At 39.6% G+C, this 23,301-nt stretch overlaps 1 protein-coding gene across 4 annotated transcripts in view; it reads right to left on the bottom strand.

Moving 5' to 3' along the window:
* The window catches only part of STAU2 (staufen double-stranded RNA binding protein 2), a 151,653-nt gene that overhangs the window by 71,825 nt on the left and 56,527 nt on the right, over positions 1–23,301 (bottom strand). For 3 of the 4 annotated variants that reach the window (XM_008932185.2, XM_008932187.2, XM_018079403.1), the window contains exon 11: positions 13,200–13,507. In XM_008932185.2, the coding sequence (XP_008930433.1) occupies positions 13,200–13,507 (308 nt within the window). Of the gene's footprint in view, positions 1–4,686; positions 6,852–13,199; positions 13,508–23,301 lie in introns of those variants that run through there. The other variant, XM_029959356.1, reaches the window with a different exon arrangement.

Raw genomic sequence — 23,301 nt, 5'->3', positions numbered from 1 at the left:
CCCATACCATATGGCATCATGCTCAGCATGGAAAGCTGGGGGAAGGAGGAAGGGGAGGGAAGAGGCATTTGGAGAGATGGCGTTTGTCTTCATAAGTCACTGTTACGTGCGATGGAGCTCTGCTTTCCTGGGGATGGCCCAACACCTGCCTGCCCATGGGAACTGGTGAATTAATTACTTGTTTTGCTTTACTTGTGCGTGTGACTTTTGCTTTCCTTATTAAACTGTCTTTATCTCAAACCCTGAGTTTTCGCACTTTTACCCTTCTGGTTGTTCTCCCGCATCCCACTGGAGGGGAGTAAGAGAGCAGTTGCATGGAGCTGAGCTGCCCACCAGGGTTAACCCGTAACTGTCCCCTCTGGCACCTAGTGTGGGGCATGAGGGGTTAGAGATAACAATAGGTTTGATCATAGTATGCTATATCAAATTTATATCTCTTTAGATATTAATTGTCAGGCTCCTGTGCTTGTCATGGGGCTTGCTTGCCTGGCTGTAGATTAGAAACTATTGCTCATTACTGGCTGCTTTTTGCTTCTGCTGTTTGCTTCTTCTGTTCTCCTTATCATCCTATTCTGCTCTGCCTGGGAACGTACTGATAACAAGAATGGGCTGGCAGATGGCCAGGGCAATGCTGCCATACCTGTGCTGGACAGGCTGGATCTCAAATTCACAGGACTGTGACTGTGGGTAAGTTCATGCTGGAGCAGGTACAACCAGAAACAGAGGTGGCCATAGAGTAGTCTGTGCCAGAGCAGGTACTTCCCTGCAGGGTCTGTGGCCTATGGGTATTGTCATTCTGGAGCAGCTACATCCCTAAGGAATGTAGAGAAGCCCACACTGGACCATATACTGCCCCAGTGGACTGTGGACCTGTGAATAATCCCAAGCTGGAACAGGGGCAAGGGGAAGAGTTCACTGCAATGAACTCTATGGTCTGGTCCAAAGGGACAAGGGGTGAAGACTGTAATGTAAATACCTTTAAATTTTTGTAACCAAGGATTTGAGTTGCATGTTACAAAAATTACTGTAGCAGGAATCCCCTGTTGCTAGCCCGGTTAGGAGCAAAGGGAGCAAACCCTATTGCTACAGCCTATTGTTAAATCCTACAACCTGGCCCAAAGGAACCTGAGGTGGAGACTGTAATGGAAATACCTTTAAATTGTTGTAACCCAGGATCTGAGTTGTGTTTTATAGGAATAACTATAACAGGAACCATCTGAACCAAGAGAGGAAAAGCCTGACAAGAAGATGCGAAAGTGCAGCAGTGACCCAACCTGAGCTGTCTTTGGTGCTCAGCAACTCCATACAGCACACCACCTCTCCTGTCCAGAGTGACCACCATAACAGATTGAATAAACATGGACTAAATGAACTCAATGGACATTTTGTGGACCTTTTAAAGGGGTGGTCCATAGACTAAGGGGATGATATCTGCGTATATATCACAGGATAGGAAAGAGTGGGTTGTTAATGAGGGAGTGTGGGACCTGAGCATGATGTCAATGGTATGGAATAAAGAGTGGAAATTACATTGGTTCTGGCTGGGATGGAGTTAATTTTCTTCATAAAAGCATGTGTAGTACTGAAGTTTGGATTTGTGACCAAAACACTTGATAACACACTGACATTCTTGCTATTCCTAAGCAGAGCTTCCAAGTCAAGGCCTTTTCTGCTTCTCACACCACCCCACCAGTGAGCAGGCTGGGGGTGCACAAGCAGTTGGGAAGGGACACAGCCGGGACAGCTGATCCCAACTGACCCAAGGGATATCCCAGACCTATGACATTCAGTTCAGTGATAAAAACTGGGGAAAGGTGGAAGGAGTGACATTTGGTGCTACAACATCCGTGTTCCCAAGTCACCATCACATATGATGGAGCCCCACTTTCAGGAGATGGCTGATCATCTGTCTGCCTGCGGGAAGTTGGGGTTGAATTCCTTGTTTTTCTTTGCTTGCACACACAGCCTTTGTCTTTATCTCAGCTCTCGAGTTTTATCACTCATGCCCTTTTGATTCTTTCCCTCATCCCACCAGGGGGGAGAGAGTGAGCAGCTGTGTGGAGCTTAAGCTGCCCACTGGAGTTAACCCACAACAAAAGTCTATAGTAATTGGAACATCAGGCAATAGTTTGTTAATTGGTGAAAGTGCAAACTTCCCATCAGAAAAAAATCCCACAGTTTCCAGAAGAGACAGAAACTGAGATAATGAGGACTTTGTCAACCACTTCTAAAGGTGTTTATACTCCCTGTGGGCAAGAGAAAAATATTGCTGTTGGGATTATTGTACTGGCCATTGAGCACGGCACAGTACAAACATACAGGAGGATAATACCCTCTGCCAAAGGCCAAGTTTCAATACTTTTGGTGATGACAGAGCACAACATCATTCTGCACATCATTTTACAGAAACTGATCTGAACAATGAGCAGGTACAGTCCTAGTACACCTGACTAAGACCCAAGGCACTGGGACAGGAAACAAAAGCCTGAATCCACAGCTTGTTTTACAGAAGTAAGTATTGATAATACATGGTAGCACAGTCACTCAAGCTATTTCAAGGGAATTAAAGAGTAAGAACTCATTATATTTTTCAATATAAATGTCATTATTTCTCTCTGCCCTTTGAGTGTTAACACTAAGGTGAATCAGCTGATCATAGTTCCCTCTGGCCCTGACTTTACGCTACTGTTTCAGAACAATTTCACTAATATTTGCAGTCTGGTCAATCCTGCTGGAAAATATGGCTTGGGGGGTGGGGTTAGATGCACAGTTATACACATAGAATTACTGGGGGGCTTGACCCCAGATGCGGATGAAGCAGTATTTTCTTTAACAGCCTTATTTCAAGTGTTCTCTAACACTATTCTACAAACATCTTCACTTTGTAATATCCTCATTTTTCCTGATTTTTGGAGATAGGATCTTCAAAGAACCATTCATCTAAAAACATTTTGCTGACATAGCTTTCAAATCTGTATAACATTAATGATGTCAAGACGCCTGATGCTATAATTTCAAAGGCTTCTCTTAATTATTGTTTGTTTTTTCTAATTTGAATGAGTGATGCGACTTTTGTACCCCTCAGAACTAGCCCATTTTCCATGATTACAATCTCAGCCCAACACTGGCCACGAACTGTCTGCAGCTGACACATCCAAGGACAGAACAGTATCGCTTCGTGATACAAAAAGTATCACTTTTTGGATGATTTTACAGCTTTAAATTACTTGCTATTAGCATCCATAGTGCCTGTGTCAATTTTAAAAATGTTATTTAGGTGCTTTTTAAAATCTGACCTGCTCAGATTTTATGTACAGATTTTATGTACAGATTTTGTCGATTATGTATAGATCAGATCAAAACTATAACTCTTTCCTTGAAGTTCTCTGAGGGTTGAATTTCCCTGAAATTCTCCTCACATACCTCAGTAGTTAGATCCAAGCACTCCCAAATCCAACCTTCACAAAGTGTTTAGTTTTGCTTAAAGCCACTGCAGTGAAAGGTTTGAGTTCAGTGTCAACCCTAATATAAGTGTAGAAATTTAGTTTCAGCCTACTCCTGCCAACAATTCAAACCCATGCCCTGAAATGTATGAGCCACAAGTAAACCTGACTCTAGAGCATCCAGCAGGACCTCTCCTGTACATGCAGTCACTTAGAAACATGTGCCGTTGGGGAAATGAGAAATATTTAGAAATGCCGAACAATAAACTATTAAGTCTATCAATTTATAAAATGGAACAGTTAACCACCAAAAAAGTGTGGAGAGGAAAAAAATAACTGTGTAACCATTGCAACCAAAGGAATACATCACATAGAAACTATATCCTGTGTGAGGTTTTGCTATGTAGCCACTACAGAGAAAAAGCTACGATCTCCAAGCCCCGCCAATGCAGCAAGCCAAGTATGGCTGCAGCCATGCACTGGGACAGACTGTGGGCACTCAGTCATGGCTTTTTATATTTTACAGTCTTTGCTTCATGGAAACTCCCAGTGGAATTCCCTACTGGACTACTTGCTGGTTACATTTTGCCTAAGTAAAAAGTGGAGGTTCAAGTTATTCATGTGCAAACAGCTTCTCTAAATGTTTCCATTTAAACGAACTCTCAGAATAATTTACTGCACTTAAACAGCCAGCAGAAACAACTGAAGCTTTCCTAATCTGGTTACAAAACAATGGCCAAAATATCACACGGTCATTTAAAAATAACAGTTTTACCAAAACTAAATTTTCCTTTAAACCATTTCTAGTCAAAGTCTGCAAAACAATTAACTTGTAGATGATATTCATAAATATGAAGCAAGCACTAAAAATGCTTTATTCAGAGTTTGTAAAGGCTTGCTTTAAGTATTTGTGTTTAATTATCACTGGTAATTTGAAGCTTGAGCTTTGAAAGTATCCAAGCTAAACACCTGTTTTTCAGCGCCACTGAGCTGCTGCTTATCAATTACAAATATCTTTAGAATAATAAACCATAAAGAATAAAAATGCAATTTTTTTAGCACTTAACTATATATTGGTCCCAATAACTCTTAATATTCAGGGCTTACAATAGAACATGGCTGAGATCATACACAAACAGTTTAAAAGAATTAAGTAACCACATTTTAGAGATGTGTCTCCTGCAGCTAAAGTAATTCAAGAAAACCATTCAAATAAGCAAATAACATTGTTTACATTTACAAATGAAACATCATATGAGTATTTATTGATTTTTTTAAAAAATTCAAAAAATACATTGTAACAGAACAGAATGTATACGTTCTTCAATGAAAGACAAAACTACGGTTATCATCTGGACCAGAATACAAATACATGCTAACAATTTAAAAATCATTTTGGGTCATTCAGGAAACATGAAACAAGCTAGCTGTTTGCAAATGCAGTAGTTATCTACTTAGTAAATAAGCCTGAGAAATTTAGCTTGCAAAGAAATTGGCTTTTAAACTCTTAAAGACAAAGAGCTTTCTAGGTTGAAATGGTGAAGAGACCTGTGTTGTGCACCTGACAGGCCACTGAGCCACTTCCCACAGAGATTCTATTCACTGCTCCACCTCGGCTCAGCCACCCATCAGCAGCAGTTTCGCATCAATAACCAGGCTTATTCAAGCAAGGTGTTAAAAAGCATGCTAAGATGATGTAAAACCATCAGTTACATACACAGTGGATAGATGTTAATAATTGAGATTCTTTACCAAATTCCTTGGTTTGTATTAGGGCCAAGTAAAAAGCAGTAGTCTAGTTCATGGATGAAACAGATTATACTTTTTGGCTCAAGGTAAGACCCTTTAAAAACAATTTCTACATAAGCATCTAGAATCAAAGCATGAAAAAAACCAGGACAAACACAACTAATCATTTTACAATAACCACATACTGTAGGCAAGTAGGAACCAAAACAGTAACATAAATTGTGCATCGGTTCTATGAAAATAAAGCATTACTAGTAGACACAAGCAATCTGACAAGATGTGAAAGTGAGCAGTGAGAACTCCACGGATTGAACTTCTTTTCATCAGAATTCATCTGTTTCTACTGCAGGCAGGTAACAAATCGAACTCAGGAAGACTGAATTCCTATTAGCAGCTTAACTCTACTACAGTGAGGCTGAGGTTTTTACCATTTGTTTCATTAAGAGACATTCAAACTAACGAAGCAAAAATGACATTTCAAAAATGAAGACCAAAAAAAAGCTGAATGTATATTTTAGACAGAAACAGTCTTAAGTTAAATCCACAACTGATGATATCTGATGTCATCATCATGGCTAGGCTTTGCGAACGAAGATTTGGGGAGGGCTCTACCCACGTTTGTTGCAAGCGTGTTGGATATCTGACGTAAGCAAATGTAATATATCTATGCTGCTTATACCAACAGAACATCTGACACTATTCCTTGAATCCTAGCAGCCTCTTTTAAGTCAATTCCCATTAATGCATACTTTGTAAATTACAAAAAAATCCATTATCAGGCATGCAAAAATTCCAACAGAAACCTCCCATTTCCAGAATTTGGTTATATGATCAAATTACATATGCTAGAGCATATGAAACCAACCTTTCAAATGAAACAAATACACAATTCTGAAAAGGGAAAAAAACCCAAACAAAACAAAAGCTCAAACCAAAAACCTATGACAGGAAAAATATATTTCTACATATCTTGTCCTATCCTCTGATGGTGCAACACAGTAAAATGAGCCATTACCCATATACACATATAAATTTTCATGTAATGTGATAGGGAAGAGGCTTCCTTTTCCCATCTTCCACACCGCAGAAATGACTGGATGTACTACAGAGGCTGCCACTGTCCTATGAAATGTAGAAATTGCTGGGTGCAGGTTATCAGTGATGAAGGACTCATGTACTGACCCAGTATGGTTCATCTTACATTCTATAATATTGACTGTGATGGCAAAAACATTCTGCATTGCTCTGACACCAGGTCTACTTTCACTACTGAGCAAAACATAGTTTTCAAATGTCCTGATCCCAGCCAGAATAGGGTTAATTTTTGTAGTACTTAGAAGGGGGCATGGTTAGGACCCAGAAGTTATTCTACACCACCTCACATCATTGCTGGGGGTGGGGAGAAGGGATTCTCTTCCAGGGAAAACAGGGTCCCTTTCGGTTGAGCAGCATGGTGGAGGAAGTGGTCGGATGTTGTTTATTGTCCAGGGCTTTCCGTGTGAATCCTTCATTTCTTGCACCCTCTGTCATTAGTATTGTTGCTTTTACTGTTCATTTTCTTATCTCATTGCTGTTTCCAGTAAATTGTTCTTATCTCAGCCCTTGATCTTTACCTTTTGGGCCTCCAATTCTCCTCTCCATCCCGCCACAGAGCAAGGGCTGGAAGGGAGGGGGAGAGAGGGAGTGAGCAGCACATGGTTTAGAGAGTCGCAGTGGGAGCACTAAATTGGGGAGTACCATTCCTAAACCATGACAGACTTTTTTGGCACCCAGTGTTGGGCACAAATGGTTGCGATAACAACTGATTTGCCCAGAGTGAGTTGGAAACAAACTTGATCTAAGCATTTGTTGTATTAGGCATAGAGCCACCGATTACAATGTTGCTTGGTCCGTTTATGTGCTTGTGGTACCTAACCCTGCATATATTCCCATATGTGCTGCTCACGATGTTTTTTTTCTGAGCAGGAAAGGGGATCAGGATTGCTTTGTTGCTGTACTGTGTGATATCAGCTTATGATATGATAACATCAAAGGCAATAAGGGTCATTTGGGATGTGTATTCAGTGTTGTTCTTTTGCCTTTTTCTCAGGTGCTACCTCTGGGAGTTTGTTAATAATCGTACCCAGTTTGAGGGGGGAATGGGGAGGATGATTTTCCCCAGCTTTTCACCCCTTCTTCCTTCTTCAGGTCTGTTACAACAGCTTCCGAGAATTTTCAATTCCCTTTGGATGTTAAGGAAAGCATGTTCTTGTTGCTATGTCTGCCAGGTCTCCTCAGTGTGGTCCACACCATGTTTAGTTAAGAAAGATTTCTAGGAAGGTCATTCAGAGATCCTCCCTGAGGGTGAACATTCATGAGTGGCATGGAATATGGGAGAAAATGGGCCAGTTTTGGGGGAAATTATCTGCTCCAATGGCATGGAAGTTCACTCCTGAACAACTACAAGACCTTGATAAAGTGACAGATTACTTGCAAGGAGAATGCTGTGGCAACTCCAGAGAGGAGCAACTTATTGAAATGTATTGAGCCCTGGCTACTCTTCACCGGACACAGTTCAATACTAGACAGCACCCTCATGGGGAGAAGGAAAGCAGACCAACAGGCACTATGGCCACCCAAACTGCAGCAGAACCACAGGAAGCTTGCAGGCTCTTTCTCTGTTATGAGGAGAGATAAACAGATGCTACAGGCCTGTGCATAGGAGAGGACCTGGGGAGGGAGGCCAGTGAAGATAAAAAGCCTTGAAGAGAACAGGAGGAGTGTCTTTCTGAGGCAGTGCTTTTTGCTGCACTGCTAGAAGTTTTTCCCTTGTAAGTCTACTGTTCTCGACTTTGGAATAAATTTTCCTGAACTCCTTCCACTGCTTGGCATTTCAGGGGTACTTGTGTGTTATCTTACTTCACAATTAGGGAAAATTATTCTCTCAAGGATGATCTAGTAGTGCACCCAAGCAGGTGGAACACCATGGAGAAAGGTATCCAGTACCTGAGAGAATTAGCTGTGCTGGAGATAATCTATAAGAATGCAAATAACAAGCAGTCCCCTGTAGATCCAGATGAGGTCCAGTGTACAAAACCAGTTTGTACAGAGCATGTTATCATTGTACACCAACTCACGGGCATTGATGGCAATGAAAGAAGGAGAACAAACAGTGTTTCAGGTGACTACCTGACTCTGGCAACATGAAGATTGTCTTTTTCCTCCCTACTAACCTGAGCCTCAGCTGCAGAAAGACTGTCCAAGACTGCAGATAGATTCGAAAGACTCAAGGAAATTAGAGAAGAAATGTCCCATGTCCCGCCAGTGTGGACCAGACTCTCTTCTATTGGGAGCAAGCACTCCAACAGAAAGCTTGGGAGAAAGAGGGTACACACCACCAGGTAACCAATGGTTCTACGTGCATGACCATGAGGAAGTTGGATGGAAAACCCACCTCTACCGTAGCAGCATGGATACATGAGTTGAGAGGAAGAACAACCACTCCAAGAAATTCTTCAAGGATAGATGCCACTCCAGTTTCCAGAGGGCAAGTCCTCAGAATAGGAGACCTGATGTTACCTCCAATCCTCTTGAATGGACCTCCAGTTCATATTAACAATGAGCAATGAGTACTATTACCAGAACTTGAGGGGCCCTGCCTCCAACCAGGTGGAGGAAAGGGACAATCAGATCTATTGGACTGTGTGGATCCAATGGCCTGGCACATCAGAACCAGAAGAGTGTAAGACTTTAGTTGACATCAGTGCACAATGTATCCCGATGCCGTCAAGATATGTAGGGGCAGAATCCATCTCTATTGCTGGGGTGACAAGGGGAACACAACAACTGACTGTACTAGAAGCTAAAGTGAGCCTGACTGAGAATGAATGGCAAAAACACCCCATTGTGACTGGCTGTGATGGACTCAATTGTTGTTAATGTCTTAAACACTGCCAAAATCATAGAAAGACTTTTTGCCAAACTGCGAGGAAGCAACTGCCTGATCGGAATCTGGACTGTGATGGGAGCTTCAGAAAAGACTATTGCCTAATTTTCTCAGGTCGGAGGAGAAGTAAACAAGGCTCATCAGGTGGTGGAGGAGAAGAGTTTTGGGTGTGTGATTGCGAAATCTCTCCACACCAAACCAAAGGAATAATCTCCAACCACTCCCAGGAAGACCATGTACACACAGGACATTCACAAGAGAGGCACCTGAGAAGGGGTCATAAACCATTAAAGACCCTAGACTCATTCCTGACATCTTCCACCACAAGAGGACTGCATGTGATCCAAGTGATGCAACAAATCCAGAGCCTGTTGCAAGAGACCGTAGAGCTTTTCCCTGCCAGGGTTGGTGCCTGGATATCTGAATGTATATTAATCCATTGGACTCTATGGTGTGTGGGACCCTCACCACCAAGAAGACCAGAAGAACGGAACGCCACTGGGTCCATGGAGTGGTGATACATTTTCTATTTTAATCTTTCTCTGTCATGCTCTTTCTTGTTCCCCCCATCCTTTTTCTATTTCTGTCTCTCTTTCTCTGCCTCACATCTACTGTTAAATAAAATCCATACTATTGACTCTGGCATATGGTCTCATCTGCACCTTAATTTGGGCAAAGGCATTTCTAATAATTTTAATAACTGGATCATAACACTGGCCTAGGGGCCCTGTGCATCCTTGGCACAGATTACATCAGGAGAGGGTCCATTTCAAGGACCCAAAAGGGCTTTGTTGGGCTCTTGGGATAGCTACTGTGGAGACAGAGGAAATCAGCTGAATACCTTGCCTGGTCTCTCAAAGAACCCTTCTGCTATGGGACTGCTGAGGGTTGAAGAATAGTTACTGATGGCCACCGGAATGGTGCACTGTCAGCAACACCGCACCAACCAAGACTCTGTGACCCCCATTGGTGAGATGATTCATGAACTGGAGAGCCCGGGAGTGGTCAGCAAGACTTGCTCACCATTTAATAGTCCTATATGGCCTGTGAGTAAGTCCACTGGAGAGTAGAGACTGAGAGTCTCTCAGTCTATTGTGGCCTGAACAAAGTCACATCACCATTGAGTGCTGCTGTACCAGGCATGCTGGAACTTCAGTACAAACTGGATTAAAGTGGTGCCACCATCAATATTGCTAATGTGGTTTTCTCCATTCCCTTAGCAGCAGACTGCAGGCCGCAATTTGCTTTCACCTGGAGGCGTGTCCAGTACACCTGGAACTGACTGTTACACCCCAACTGAAAAAGAGATACTGGCAGCTTATGAAGGGGTTTGAGCTGCTTCAGAAGTGACTGTCAGCAAAGCACAGCCCTCCTCGTGCCCTGACTGCCAGTGCTGGGCTGGATGTTCAAAGAGAAGGTCCTTTCCACACATCATGCCACCCATGCTACGTGGAGTAAGTGGGTCACATGAGCTCGAATAGGAAACCCCAATCACCCATGGATCTTGGAAGTCATCACGAACTGTCACGAAGGTGAAAATTTGGGACTATCATGATCATCAGAGGAGGAGAAGGTGACATATGTTGAGGAGGCCTCAGCATATAATCAGTTACCAGAAACTGAAAAGCGATATGGTCTCTTCAGTGATGGTTCCTGTTGTATTGTAGGGTAACATCAAATATGGAAAGCTGCCAAATGGAGCCCTACATAGCGAGTTGCAGAAGCTATTGAAGGAACAAGGTGGACCAAGTCAGGCTGCACAGCTGACAGCTGTCCAGTTGGCTGTAGACATCGCTGAACGAGAGAAATGGTCAGTGGATGACTAGCGGATGGTAGCAAATGTTCTGTGGGGGTGGTTAGACCAAGGGAAAAAGACCAGTCAGCAGCACAGAGGTAAAACCATCTGGGCTCCTGAAGTGTGGCAAGACATCTCTGCCTGTGTAGAAAAGTTGGCTGTAAAAGTCCATCATGTAGAGTCAGGCTACTGAAGAGCATCATAACAACAGACAAGTGGATTGAGCTGCCAAGACTAAAGTGTCTCAGGCAGACATGGACTGGCAACATAAGGATGAGTTATTTCAGGCTTGGTGGGCCCATGACACCTCAGGTCATCAGGGAAGAGATGCGACATACAGATGGGCTCATAATCCAGGGGTGGACTTAACCACGGACACCATCACCCAAGTTATCCAGACTACAGAGTACAGCTCTACATGCTCACAATGGTAGAAGCAACCACTGGATCGCTGGAGACGCATCCTGTGCCTTATGCCACTGTCTGTAACACCATTTGGGCCTTGAAAAGCAAGTTCTGCGGCAACATGGCGCCCCAGAGAGAACTGAGTTGGACAATGGGACTCATTTCAAAATTAGCCTTATAGAGACCTGGGCCAGAGAGCACGACAATGAGTGGGTATACCATATTCCCTATCATGCATCAGCATCTGGGAAAGCTGAATGGTACAAGGGACTGTTAAAAACCACATTGAAAGCAATGGGCAATGGGACCTTCAAACATTGGGATATACATTTAACAAAGGCCACTTGCTTAGTTAACAATAGAGGCTCTACCCATCAAGCTGGCCCCACCCAATCAAAACCTCCATGTACCGTAGAAGGGGATAAACTCTCCATGGTGCATATGAGGAATGCATTAGAGAAGATAGTTTGGATTAATCCTGTCTCAAGCAAAGGTAAATGTATCCGTGGGGTTGTTTTTGCTCAAGGATCTGGGTGCACTTGGTGGGTAATGCAGAGGGATGAGGAAATATGATGTATACCTCAAGGGAATTTGATTTCTGCGTGAGAACAGTCCGTAATGTTGAACTGTGTAGTACTGGTTGCTGAATGACCTCTGTATGCCATAATTACCATGGACAGTGAGGATGGACTGCTCCAGATACACCAGTTGTGAGCTCCTGATGCAGCTTGCAATCAGCCAAGAGCACACCAGCCCTCCTGCCCTGGGAGACATCTAAGATGGATAGAATCCACAGTCATGGACTAAATGAACTCAACAGACATCTTGGAGGGACAGCCATTGACTCTGGAAAGGACACCTGTGCTTGTGTATATGTGTCTGTCTGTCTATCTATCTATCTATCTGTCTATCTACCTATCTATCTATCTATATGTATATAGTTGGAAGGTGTAGGATTTGGGCATGTCATAGGGTGAATAATGTCCTGGTTCCAGCCAGGAGACCATTAATTTTTGCAGTACTTAGATGGGGGCATGGCTAGGACCCAGAAGTTATTCTACACCACCTCATATCATTGCCAGGGGTGAGGAGAAGCAATTCTCTTCCAGGGAGAACAGGGTCCCTTCCAGTAGCATGGCAGAGGGAGAGGTTGGATATTGTCTGTTGTCGAGGGCTTTCCGTGTGAGTCCTTCATTTCTTACACCCTCTGTCATTAGCACTGTTGCTGTTACAGTTAGTTTTCTTATCTCATTGCTGTTTCCAGTAAATTGTTCCTATCTCAATCTGTGATCTTTACCTTTTGTGCCTCTAATTCTCCTCTCCAATCCATCACAGGGGAGGGGGAGCGAGCAAGCAGCTCATGGTTTGGAGAGTCTCAATGGGAGCACTAAACTGGTAAGTACCATTCCTAAACCACAACATCAAGTTACTACTAAGAAGTGCAGGGTGGTAAGCAAAGAAATTAATAACCCAGCCTAGACAACAAACACAAAGGTAAGGTGGTTCACTGGTACCTTCTGGATCAGAGTCGAAGGGAGAAACCAATGCCAAAGCAGTATGTAAAGCTTCTATTTCGAAGAGATGAAGACTCTCAAAGAAGTGCAAGTAAAAGGCATAATTTAAGCTTGTAATTATTTGAAGAGAAGACAAAGAAGAGAAAGATGGGCTGCAGTAAGATGAATGTACGGAAGGAACAAAAAAGAGAAGGAGGGATGCGTATATTGGTGCAGAGTTGTATCTCCCGGACCCAGAAACTGCCTCGGACACCATCTAATTTTACAAGATAAGTTACATGCATGCCCACATTCAAGAGGGCAAGAGTGAAACCTTGATGGCAATGCTACGATTCTGGCTGAAGAGCTTCATTTTCCCCCTCCCATACCTGAAAGCCTTGAATCCTTGCCAAATACTCCAGTTGTTTTGAAGGCTGCACTGTAGAACAGGGGGAAGCAGGAGATACTCCTTTTAGACCTATGGCTTCAGCAGTTGGGGACGTTCCATTCATGAGAAGTTCCCTGGCAATCGTAGCCGTGCTATTTGTTGTAGGAGATATGCTGAAGAAAGAGCTGGAAGTCTGGCTCATTTCTTTGGATGACAAATAGCTTACAGTGGTACCAGGGGCTGATTTGTTGCGGCTTGCTTCCATCTCTTGATAAACATCAGGAGAGAGATGGAGTATTCCCTTTGGTGCTGAAAATAAAACCAAAGATCATTCTTATTACTCTAAAATGGGTTTGACACATGTATAATTTTCATTAATACATTTTACAGTGAAAAACATAGTAAGAATTTAGAAGCAATACCTTTCTTTTCGCAGTAACTGTAAATGAAATGGCATAATTTATTTAGAAACAAAGCAGATCTGAAGCGCCCCTCTTTTTCCTCTTCCCCAATTCTTTTTTAAAAAGTTCAAATTTGTATTTTAACACTGTGGCTAGCACAGAATACACAACCTGAACAATATTTCGAGACCTACAAACCATGAGGAACAGATCTTACTTCAAAATAGTAGCACAATCACTATTTACCCTACATTTTTCTACCTCCTTTCTGATACAGTAATCTAGGCTGTTTTTTCACAAATAATTGAAACTAGTCTGTATAAGCACCATTGCCACCAGAAGTAGTTTTAGTTTTCTCTCCCACCAACAGCTGCTGTTTGTATTCTCCTGCTGCTCTGTTGCTTATGCCAGCACCAGCACCTGTAGGACCATGTAGGGATGTTCATGAGAATGAGCTGTTGGAGGCAGAAGAAGGGCAGGGTGGTTTCTTGCAGTAGCAGCTCCGCCTGATGTGCTGGCTTAAAGTGTTTGCTGAATTACTAGGGCAGCCTGTGGTTAAAAACCTTTAAGCTGCCCTGCAACCACATTGTTACTGTGCTAATGACTGATGTGACTGACTGCTCTGCAGTGAAGAGGAATTTATTTATTTATTTATTTATTTAGCTCTATATAGGGCATCCTATAGTTTGCAAATAGCTCCTTGCCTTTGAGAATGTTTAAACTGTATGTGCCATCATTGATATCGACAGGAGTTACAATGAAAATTAAAAAGATATAAATTTATTTATGTGAATTACTTTTAAATATTTCCAGTGATATGTAAATTAGGAACAATGTGTCTACATTTCTAAATTTTAATACATTTTTAGAAAATATCTCAACCTAAACTTGGTTGGAAACATGAGTACATACTTGATCAGTTTTGCTGATATTCCTGTGTCTGGAAATGTGCAGAATTAAGTATGAAGTTTGCTAGTTTTCTTATACAATGAAGCATTTGTTGGAAACACAACTAACCAATTAGCTGATACAAGAGGAAGACTTTTTTCTTATTACTAATACATCATAAAATGAGCTTGAAATGTGTAATTTCTTATTAAGAACATACTTTAATCTTCTAGCATATATCTGAAAATAACATGAGTGAACCTGAGCCATATGGCATTTCATTCTAGGGATAATAAACCTGTTTGTTACCTGATTTAGTAATCCCAAGAGAAATCAAAGGGTTCAATGGTTAATTCACTTGCAGCACATATTAAATTAATTTCAGAATGTAGAATAAATTCAAAGAAGAGAAGGAAATTAATTTCCAGTACCTAGAAAGGATTCCTCTAGTACTAGTAGCGCAAGTAGTACTTTTAAATAAAATGTCTACCACAAGGAGAAGACTCAGAAAACATTACCTGTAATTAATGTCCTCATTTTCAACTATACGGTGAAAATGGAAGTTCCTCACTGCCGACTCAGCAAACTGCTTACAGGTGAATCTTTTAATTGATTTACTTGCACATTTGGCTTTTAAATTCATATTGCTTTCAGAAATCTGGAACATCTGCTTATACCATTCACAAAGACATATCTGTTATTCACCTGATTGCTCTCCCCACCTACCTCTGTAGGGCTGGGGAGCTTGGTTGGACCCTGAACTCTAAGAGTGTTTTACCCAGTTTAGAACTGGCTCCAAAGCCAGTACACTGAACTCCAGAGCTGAACTCTAGAGCTAAACACAAATTCAAGACAATTGTACTCAGAAATATGGAGGAAAGGATCCCTAAAATTTCTTTTTCTCCATCTGGGACAATTTAGAATATAATATTATAGATAAACAACTGTATAAATACACAGCATTATTTTATGGTACATAATCATTATATGATAAGACAGATTTTATACTCTTTTCTGATGCTATAGCCTCCAAGGCCCACCACTGCTCATATTTTTAAATAGTCTTACACAAGATATGACATTAGTGAAAATAAAAAAAAAGGATAATACAGATCTTGATATCTGATGTTAGCTTACAAAACCAAACAGCAACAATAATACTGAGTGGCAGATGTTCACCACCTCCTAAGAACTGCCCACTGTAAATCTGATTTCCCACAAATATTTCAGAAACAGAAATGAAAACTGAACAAAAGATAAAAGTCTACTTGTTTAGAAATAACATAATATTAGCCCCCCCAATCAATTTTAGAAAAACATAGTACAATATTAACTTCAAAAAAGTTTAAAGAAGTTTAAAATCAAATCCAGTGCTGCAGATGTCTGTTCCATTGATGTAATATTACTTAAAACAAACATTTTACATGCTTTCTCAGCCATTTCACTGTTTTTACATGATCCACCCAAATATCTAACTGCTGTCTGGAACAATGGTTTGGAATACTTCCAGATTACTAAGCTTTCTAAATGTTAAAATAACTAATATGCAGCATATGATGAATAAAAAGATATTGAGCCGAGCACAGCAAATGCTCCTAAAGTACTGACTTTAATGGTGATGTTAAATTAATAATAGTACTTTTACACTTTGCAACACCTTACTGTTAAAGACTTCAAAGTGCTTTATAAGCAATAATGAATTCAAATCATACGTTGGCTCTGAGAGGCAGATATTATATTAACATCATTGATTATCTCTGGAAACAAAGTAATGTAATATTCTAGACATTACATTAATATAGTTGCAAGATATTAACTTTTTATATTCAGGACCTATGTTTCATGAAGCTTCTTACAAACTTGTTTTAAAAAGCCAATAAAAACTTGGTCTCTTCGAAAACTTCTATCAAAAAAATATTAATTGTAATTAATTTTCTATTTTTAATATATTACTGAGGATTTTTTAACTATCATTTCTCACTGTTGTATGCTTACTTCAACTCGATTGTATCGTAGGAGAGTGTATAAATATATTTAGTTGCAGCAATAAAGTTATAACATGACAAGGAGTACAACAACAATAGAGGATTAAGTGCAAGAACAAAAGAACTCTTCAGAAATTATCTCAATGAGTCTTCTAACAATCAGTTGATTAAAAAACATGGGAGAAAAAAATACTATCCTCTAACACCTTTATGCATAGCAGGAGAACATCTCCAGGTGAGTGTTTTCATCCTCTTGTCAGTTTTCAGCAAAAAAAAAAAAAAAAAATTGGACTTTTCTGCCCACTAAATATTTATCCCAAACTAACTTCACCATATTCCAAAGGTAGAATTGTAATTACTAGGAGTCACAGGATCTGTAATAGACCAACAACATTGTACCTTCTGCTGGACATTAATTTAGAGGTAGATTCATGAAACATGTTAAAACAATTTCCATTTATATTATTTAAACCTGTGGGCAAATGTGCTACAAAAATACACAGGCTAGCTATGCAACGTAATTACTAACATTTGAAAAGCATGTCCTATTCATTGTTGGCTGTAATTGTTAGCAGTCTCTCACAATCTTCTGAAGTCTATGAAAACACACCAAAGACTTCTCTTACCTAAGAACAAATTTCTTCATCTTCCACTGTCTACTTTTGCTGTCAGTACTAGATAACTGCAACACAGTTTAGACTCCAAAGCAAATGTATGATTAACATACAAAATGGCTCAACTATCTTTCATAAGCCTTCCCCCGGAAATGTAATCTCAGTGCTTTACACCTTTTTTCATAGCAGCCATAGCAGAGGTGGTCTTCAAAAGTTCTGTTTGAGTGGTGTTATTTTTATCACTTATCCTTTCTCTGTAGTGTCCCCTTGGCTGGGAAAACAGGGGGACCTTTCTACAAAAGGGTCCTCCACTGTCTGGAATTCATGGAAAACAAAACTAACCATCAGAGGAACTTTCTGCATGGGGAATGGGGTGAGGAAGGAGAACAACTGACAATATTACCAAATGAGCCTCAGTGTAATAAATAAGACTGCAAAAAAATGGAATTTGCTGATACGGGGACAGTGACAAGTTACCCCACCATGATGGGCTACTAGATTAAGAAAAGTTCAGAGTGATGACAGTGTGCCCTGCATGTTCACAGGTATTAGTGTCTACACGGGTACCACTGGTGACTCATTTCTAATTTTCTGTTTCTGTCAGGAAGACCAGAAAACATCAGAAGTTGAGATTTCAGTTCTATCATTCAGCTCCACAAGATGGCCTATAGAATCAGGCTTGTGTTGTCAATCTGCACATACATATATATTTGTCTGCATTAATTTTCTCTTTTCTACTTGATCAAGTATCATGGGGATACATTTCTTCTGCCTTCGTTCAATAACTTCCCCTGGTTCAAGGTCACTCATTGACTTTTCATGTTTATGAACACTCGGTATATGTGGTCTAAACCACAACTTTATTCTTGCTTAGAGAATACAATTTTCTCCCTAGGCTCTTGCTTATCCTATAGGAAAGGTATAGTTGTTCATGTGTCAGAAGCAGTGTCAGCTGGTATATGACTTCCCTCGACACTGCTGAAGAGCACATGTTCTTCCCTGCACTACACTGAGTGACATGGCGCATCAGCATGAAGGAGTGCTTTCATGTCTTGTGTAATGAGGCAGAGTAAAACATGATATAATTCTGTATGTGACACACTCATAAATTAAGTTTAGCACCCTGGTATTTAAAATAACCCTTCACTGGATGAAGGAAAGACTGTTCATAAAGAAATAATCAGTATTTTTGGAACTCAATAAAATATTCAATGGAAAATCATCAAAAAGCTCTTTCAGATTATGCTACCTGTATTCACATTGAATAAAGCCTTCTTATAATGTGCTACTTAAAGTACAGGGTAAAATCTTGTAGAAAGGCAATAAGAAGGAAAGCTTAGAACCAGATCTCATCCTGACTTCACAATTTTGTAAGTTAAAATGGACAAGAACTTAAGAGGCATGGAGGACACTCACATGCAATAATTATTCCTTAGAACTGGCAGGTTCTCAACATGCCCTAGAATATGGTCCATTACAAATCCACTGACAGCAAAAGAGAGAATTTACAAAACCAAGTAACTACTTCAATAACAGGACTGAAAAATGTAAATACTGTAATAAAAAGATATTATCGTTTTATACTCACTCACTGTAAAAGCCTATTTATATACTAGAATATTTTCAAATTTTATTAGCTCAGTAGGAACTCAGAAAAGGTCAGTCAAACAATTGAAGAGGCAAATAGTATGGCCATTACGTTCTCAGCAATTGTCTACACACAATCTTGGCTTGAAATACCAGATGCAATCATTACCTACTTAACATAGCTATCCGTGGTATTTCTAAGTCACCAGCTACTCCAATATTCAGACATGAAAAAATGTTTTGTCATTACACAATGTCATTCAATCAAAAGATCTTTTCTACATGACCCTAAACAAACCAATGTTATATAAAGCCACTCATTAAAATACTAGTTTATTTAACCTTAAAATAACCATGACACTGAAGTAAATACTATTTAGTTCTCCATGAAGTCAGGTTGTGATATCTTTAATTTCACTGGACTATTTTCTGTACAGCCAAAACAGAAATTGCATTATTGAAGAAGACTTAAATTGTATAAATTTCTGCAACATTTGGCACTTAATTCTTGTGAGAAAAGTCTTTTGAATTCTCCCACAGCTTTACTCCTGCTTGGAAACATAAGATTTTGGTAAAAGTAAAACCTAGTGTTTGCAGTGGGTGATTTCCACAGGATATTCTATGAAATATTTCAAGACAGATGAAACATCTACACTGTAAGCTTCACGTAGTAATTTCTGCATCACATTTTTCCAACAATATGTCAGTGTACCACTTAACCAAAGACTAAGACGAAGCAGGTTCAGAAAAGAACCAATCTAAATGCAGAAGGGGGGACAGTTATTCTTATCAGTAAAGAGGATCAGCAAATTTGGAGCAGGAGCAAATCAAATTAATGAGCTGGCAGATCAAGCTGCTTGTAAAAGCTGCAAGAAAGTGATGTTTGTGGGGATAAAGCAATTAGGAGAGTGCCTAAGTGCAACTGCAGGTGACCTGTGCAGGCAAGACTACTATTCATTAACCAATTAGGAGGGGAATGAGAATGGTGATGATGATGAAAACAAAGGCATGACCCACACGAAGAAGAGATGAAAGAATGAGCAAGTCTACTAGACAAGGAGAGAGAGGCTGCTGAAGCTAAGAAGGTCAAGGGGGCCATCAACAAGCACAGCATAGGTATGAGTGAAGATGAAATCAGAGGAGGAGAAAGCGATGGGGGAGTGGAAGTCATAGGGCAAGACGTTTGATGTAAAGGAAAGGGGATGGAGGAGAGAGTGGAGAATTAAGTCTTGGTTCTGACAGCAATAAAGTCTCAGTTCAGGCAATTCAATTTTTCAAGGACATCATTATCCCAGACTAAGGATGAGGTACATGGTGGGTTCCAGATTGGGAGGAAGGGCACAGGCAAAAGAGAAAAGACTTTAGAAAAGTGAAAGTATTTAGAGGAACACTGTATTCAGGTGAATTATGTGATCCTGCTCCATTTGGTCAGCTGAAGACAGAAAACCAAATGCAGATCATTTGCAGAACTACATAATTAAATTTGAATTTGAGAGTTAACATCAAAAATGAGCTCTGCATTTCTACATCACATGCATATTTTTTCAAAGGAATAGGCTAAAAACGTTGAATAAATGTAATTCATATTGGAATTTTAGGGGACTGGGAAAACAAAAAGAAATTATCTGAAATCATCTCTACCCACAGAGCTGGCTATCTACTGTCATGGTGGCTGTTCCCTCTTTATACATTTTATACATCAAAAGTTTAATGGTTAAGCAGTCTCCTAGAAAGCTGACTCGAGTTCCTTCTCAGCTTGTGGGCATCCAAATCACAAGCCTCCCAGCCCAAGTGTATGTTCCCTACATAGGCAAAATCTATACTACTCAAGAACCAGGCAGCAGGTTGTTTGCAACAATTTTCTTTAATCTGTATCTAAAATATGCACAATATCTGTAAACTAGACAGAGAACACCAGAATACACATCTGTATCTTCATTCACAAGAGCTTTAATCAACAGACAAACTACAGAGTCACGATTCTTTTAGATCAGTCCTTCCCTGTGGATTTCTTGCATTTTAATAGCATCTGATTTTTCCTTTTTTGTCTGCAAATCATATTAAATACACATCTCCCAAAGGTGGCTGCCATTATCCCGATTACTCTGCACCCCCTAAGTACTCTCCTTCTGCTAAATAGAAGGAAACAAATAAATCTAAGTCTCCCAATGTTCTGGCCATATGCTTAAAACACTAGGCACTTTATAAATACACACTAAACTCAGTAAAGAGAGCACCTCTGAAGATGCAAAACTTTCAAGACTTCAAACACCTAACTGAGCATCTCAAAAGGGGAAACATGGGAAAAGGAAGAGGACCACTGTGGTTGTCATCTTACACACCAGAGTTGTGCTCAAATCCCATTCACACACAAAACCACTAACTTGGCTCATCAGTAGTTCTAAAAACAGGAAGTAAAAAAACCCACATTCTCCGTTTTGTTAATATGAGGTGGTTTTTAATATTAGGTGGCTTAGAAGTTTTTTCAACTATTTCCAAAAATACATGCAAGTTGCATTTAATTGGTTTTATGCTGGATAAAATTATTCTCATCATTAGATGAAACTGAAAAATAATAAATCAATTATTAATAATGGCAAATACAACATGGATTTCCCAGTTTCAGTAATTCAGGGAAGAAACAAAATTGGAGAAATCTCCTTTGTTTCTAAATTTAATTTTCCCTTCAGTTAGAAAGAAAACTTGATTAGAAAATTAGCACATCAACTCAGCAGTTACAAAGGCAAGGTATTTTTCAAACATAACCAGCTGTGGTAAGAGACTCTAGATAAGGTTGTGAGACAGACAGAGTGCAGACAAGTGGTTCAGCTGATGAAATTGCCCCAGTGATGGTATAATGTTCACCTGACTGTTTGCTAAAAAAACCCTCCCAAAACAGAACAAAAACCACCAAAATCAACAGATGGAAAACTACCCTTCTGTGCCCTGTGTTTCATCAAATAAGTGGTGTTGTCAATACCTTTTACTGTGGTTTCTATTCAGAATGCCAAATAATTCAGCAAATGTTTAGTGATGTATCAGTCTACCTCCTAGCAAGAATGCATTATAATTGACAATGTTTAGTAAGTTTGGAAGCAATTCAAAAGCCAAGTCCAATGCAACAGCAGTACTTAGAGAGTAAAAATGCATATGATCCACTGCAAATCACCTTTGAAATATACCCAAAAGAATTACATATTTCAGCAAGATATAACACACATAAATTCCAATTAAAAATGTCTGAATTACAAAACAAAAACTTTATTCCCAAACTGTAGATATCCATTACTATTCATGGAAATACAGGAGTATTAAATTATCTACTGGAAGTTTTCACCAAAATCCCCAGTTGAAAAATAAACATATAGAGGACTATAAAAATGTCTTTATAAAACTAGTGAGAGCTAGAACTACAAAGTTCACATGAATTCTGTTTCCTTCAAAACGAAGATGCATTAGTATGTAAAATTTCATAAATACATGATTTATATTCTGTTTATTTTCTCCCAAAAGCTAATGAAGAAACAACTGAGTAAGAATCTGAATGCTACCATACAATTAGGGTTTACAATACCACCACATATTTTTGTATTTTTTATATTTCTTATATCCTTGATCTATTATTGAAGTAGATTTTTAAAAATACTAAAATAGATTTGATTTACAGAAAAATCTCAGATTTTCTCATCACAAACTTAAGAAACTCTTCAGAATATCTATTTGCTTTTTTATCTCCTTTTTTATTTTTTTTATTTTTTTTGTCACTAAGAACAGTTGTATGAGATCAAGTATCTTTGTTCCTTAGGAGATCATCTGCTCCTGCTGTTCATTTACCATCTGAAATCATAATCATCTGTTGGTGACAATCTAATCATCTTCACAGTAACTAATTTTGATGTCACAAACAAATGGCTATGATTTCAGGTGGTAAAGTAACAGCAGGAGCAGATGCACTCTGAAGAACAAAGACTAAAGTCATGCACAAATCCCTAGTAATAAAATGTTAGGCAAGAAAAACAAAGAGTCTGTCCTTCACAGAGAGGTAGGATTGCCCTGAATGCATTCTTTTTAATTAACAGTTTTTCAGTACTTACTTTGTGACTCCCAAAATTGTTGGAAATAGGTAAGGGAAAAACTATACTATAAAAAATCGAGGGTAGGAAACATATAAAAACAGTTATGGTAATTTTTTTCCTTGTCATAAATATGATATTAAAAAGTACTATTATTTTTTACTTTTATTTTTATATTGTTCTTCATAGCTTATCTACAGCTTCTCTAGAACACATACCATAGGATATGTGTGATTACCCCATCCAGAAACATAAAATGAAAATATGTTCCCATGAAAATGCACTTTGCATTAGGATTGTTTATTTGTTTCATGTTTTGCTTTTGTTGATAACTGCTTAAGTCAAATCCAGAGAGATAAATGAGCATTCTGTTTACAGTAAACATCTTCTGTATGGGCTAAAAATGCTTCTGGTCTGCTCATAGTCTCTCAAAGTCTCTTCCAGAAGCATCAGGAAAAAAACTCAGTGAACATTCTTGCCATTTCACACGTAGAAAATGTCTAAGATATCCCAAAACAAGAAACAAATAGATTCATGTTTCATCTTTCTTTAAAA

This window comes from Manacus vitellinus, unplaced genomic scaffold, assembly GCF_001715985.3.
Source record: "Manacus vitellinus isolate BGI_N305 unplaced genomic scaffold, ASM171598v3 scaffold_1_pilon, whole genome shotgun sequence".
NCBI classification, from domain to species: Eukaryota; Metazoa; Chordata; class Aves; order Passeriformes; family Pipridae; genus Manacus; species Manacus vitellinus.
Note: the sequence above shows the minus strand (reverse complement) of the source record. Positions and strands in the feature narration are given on the sequence as shown.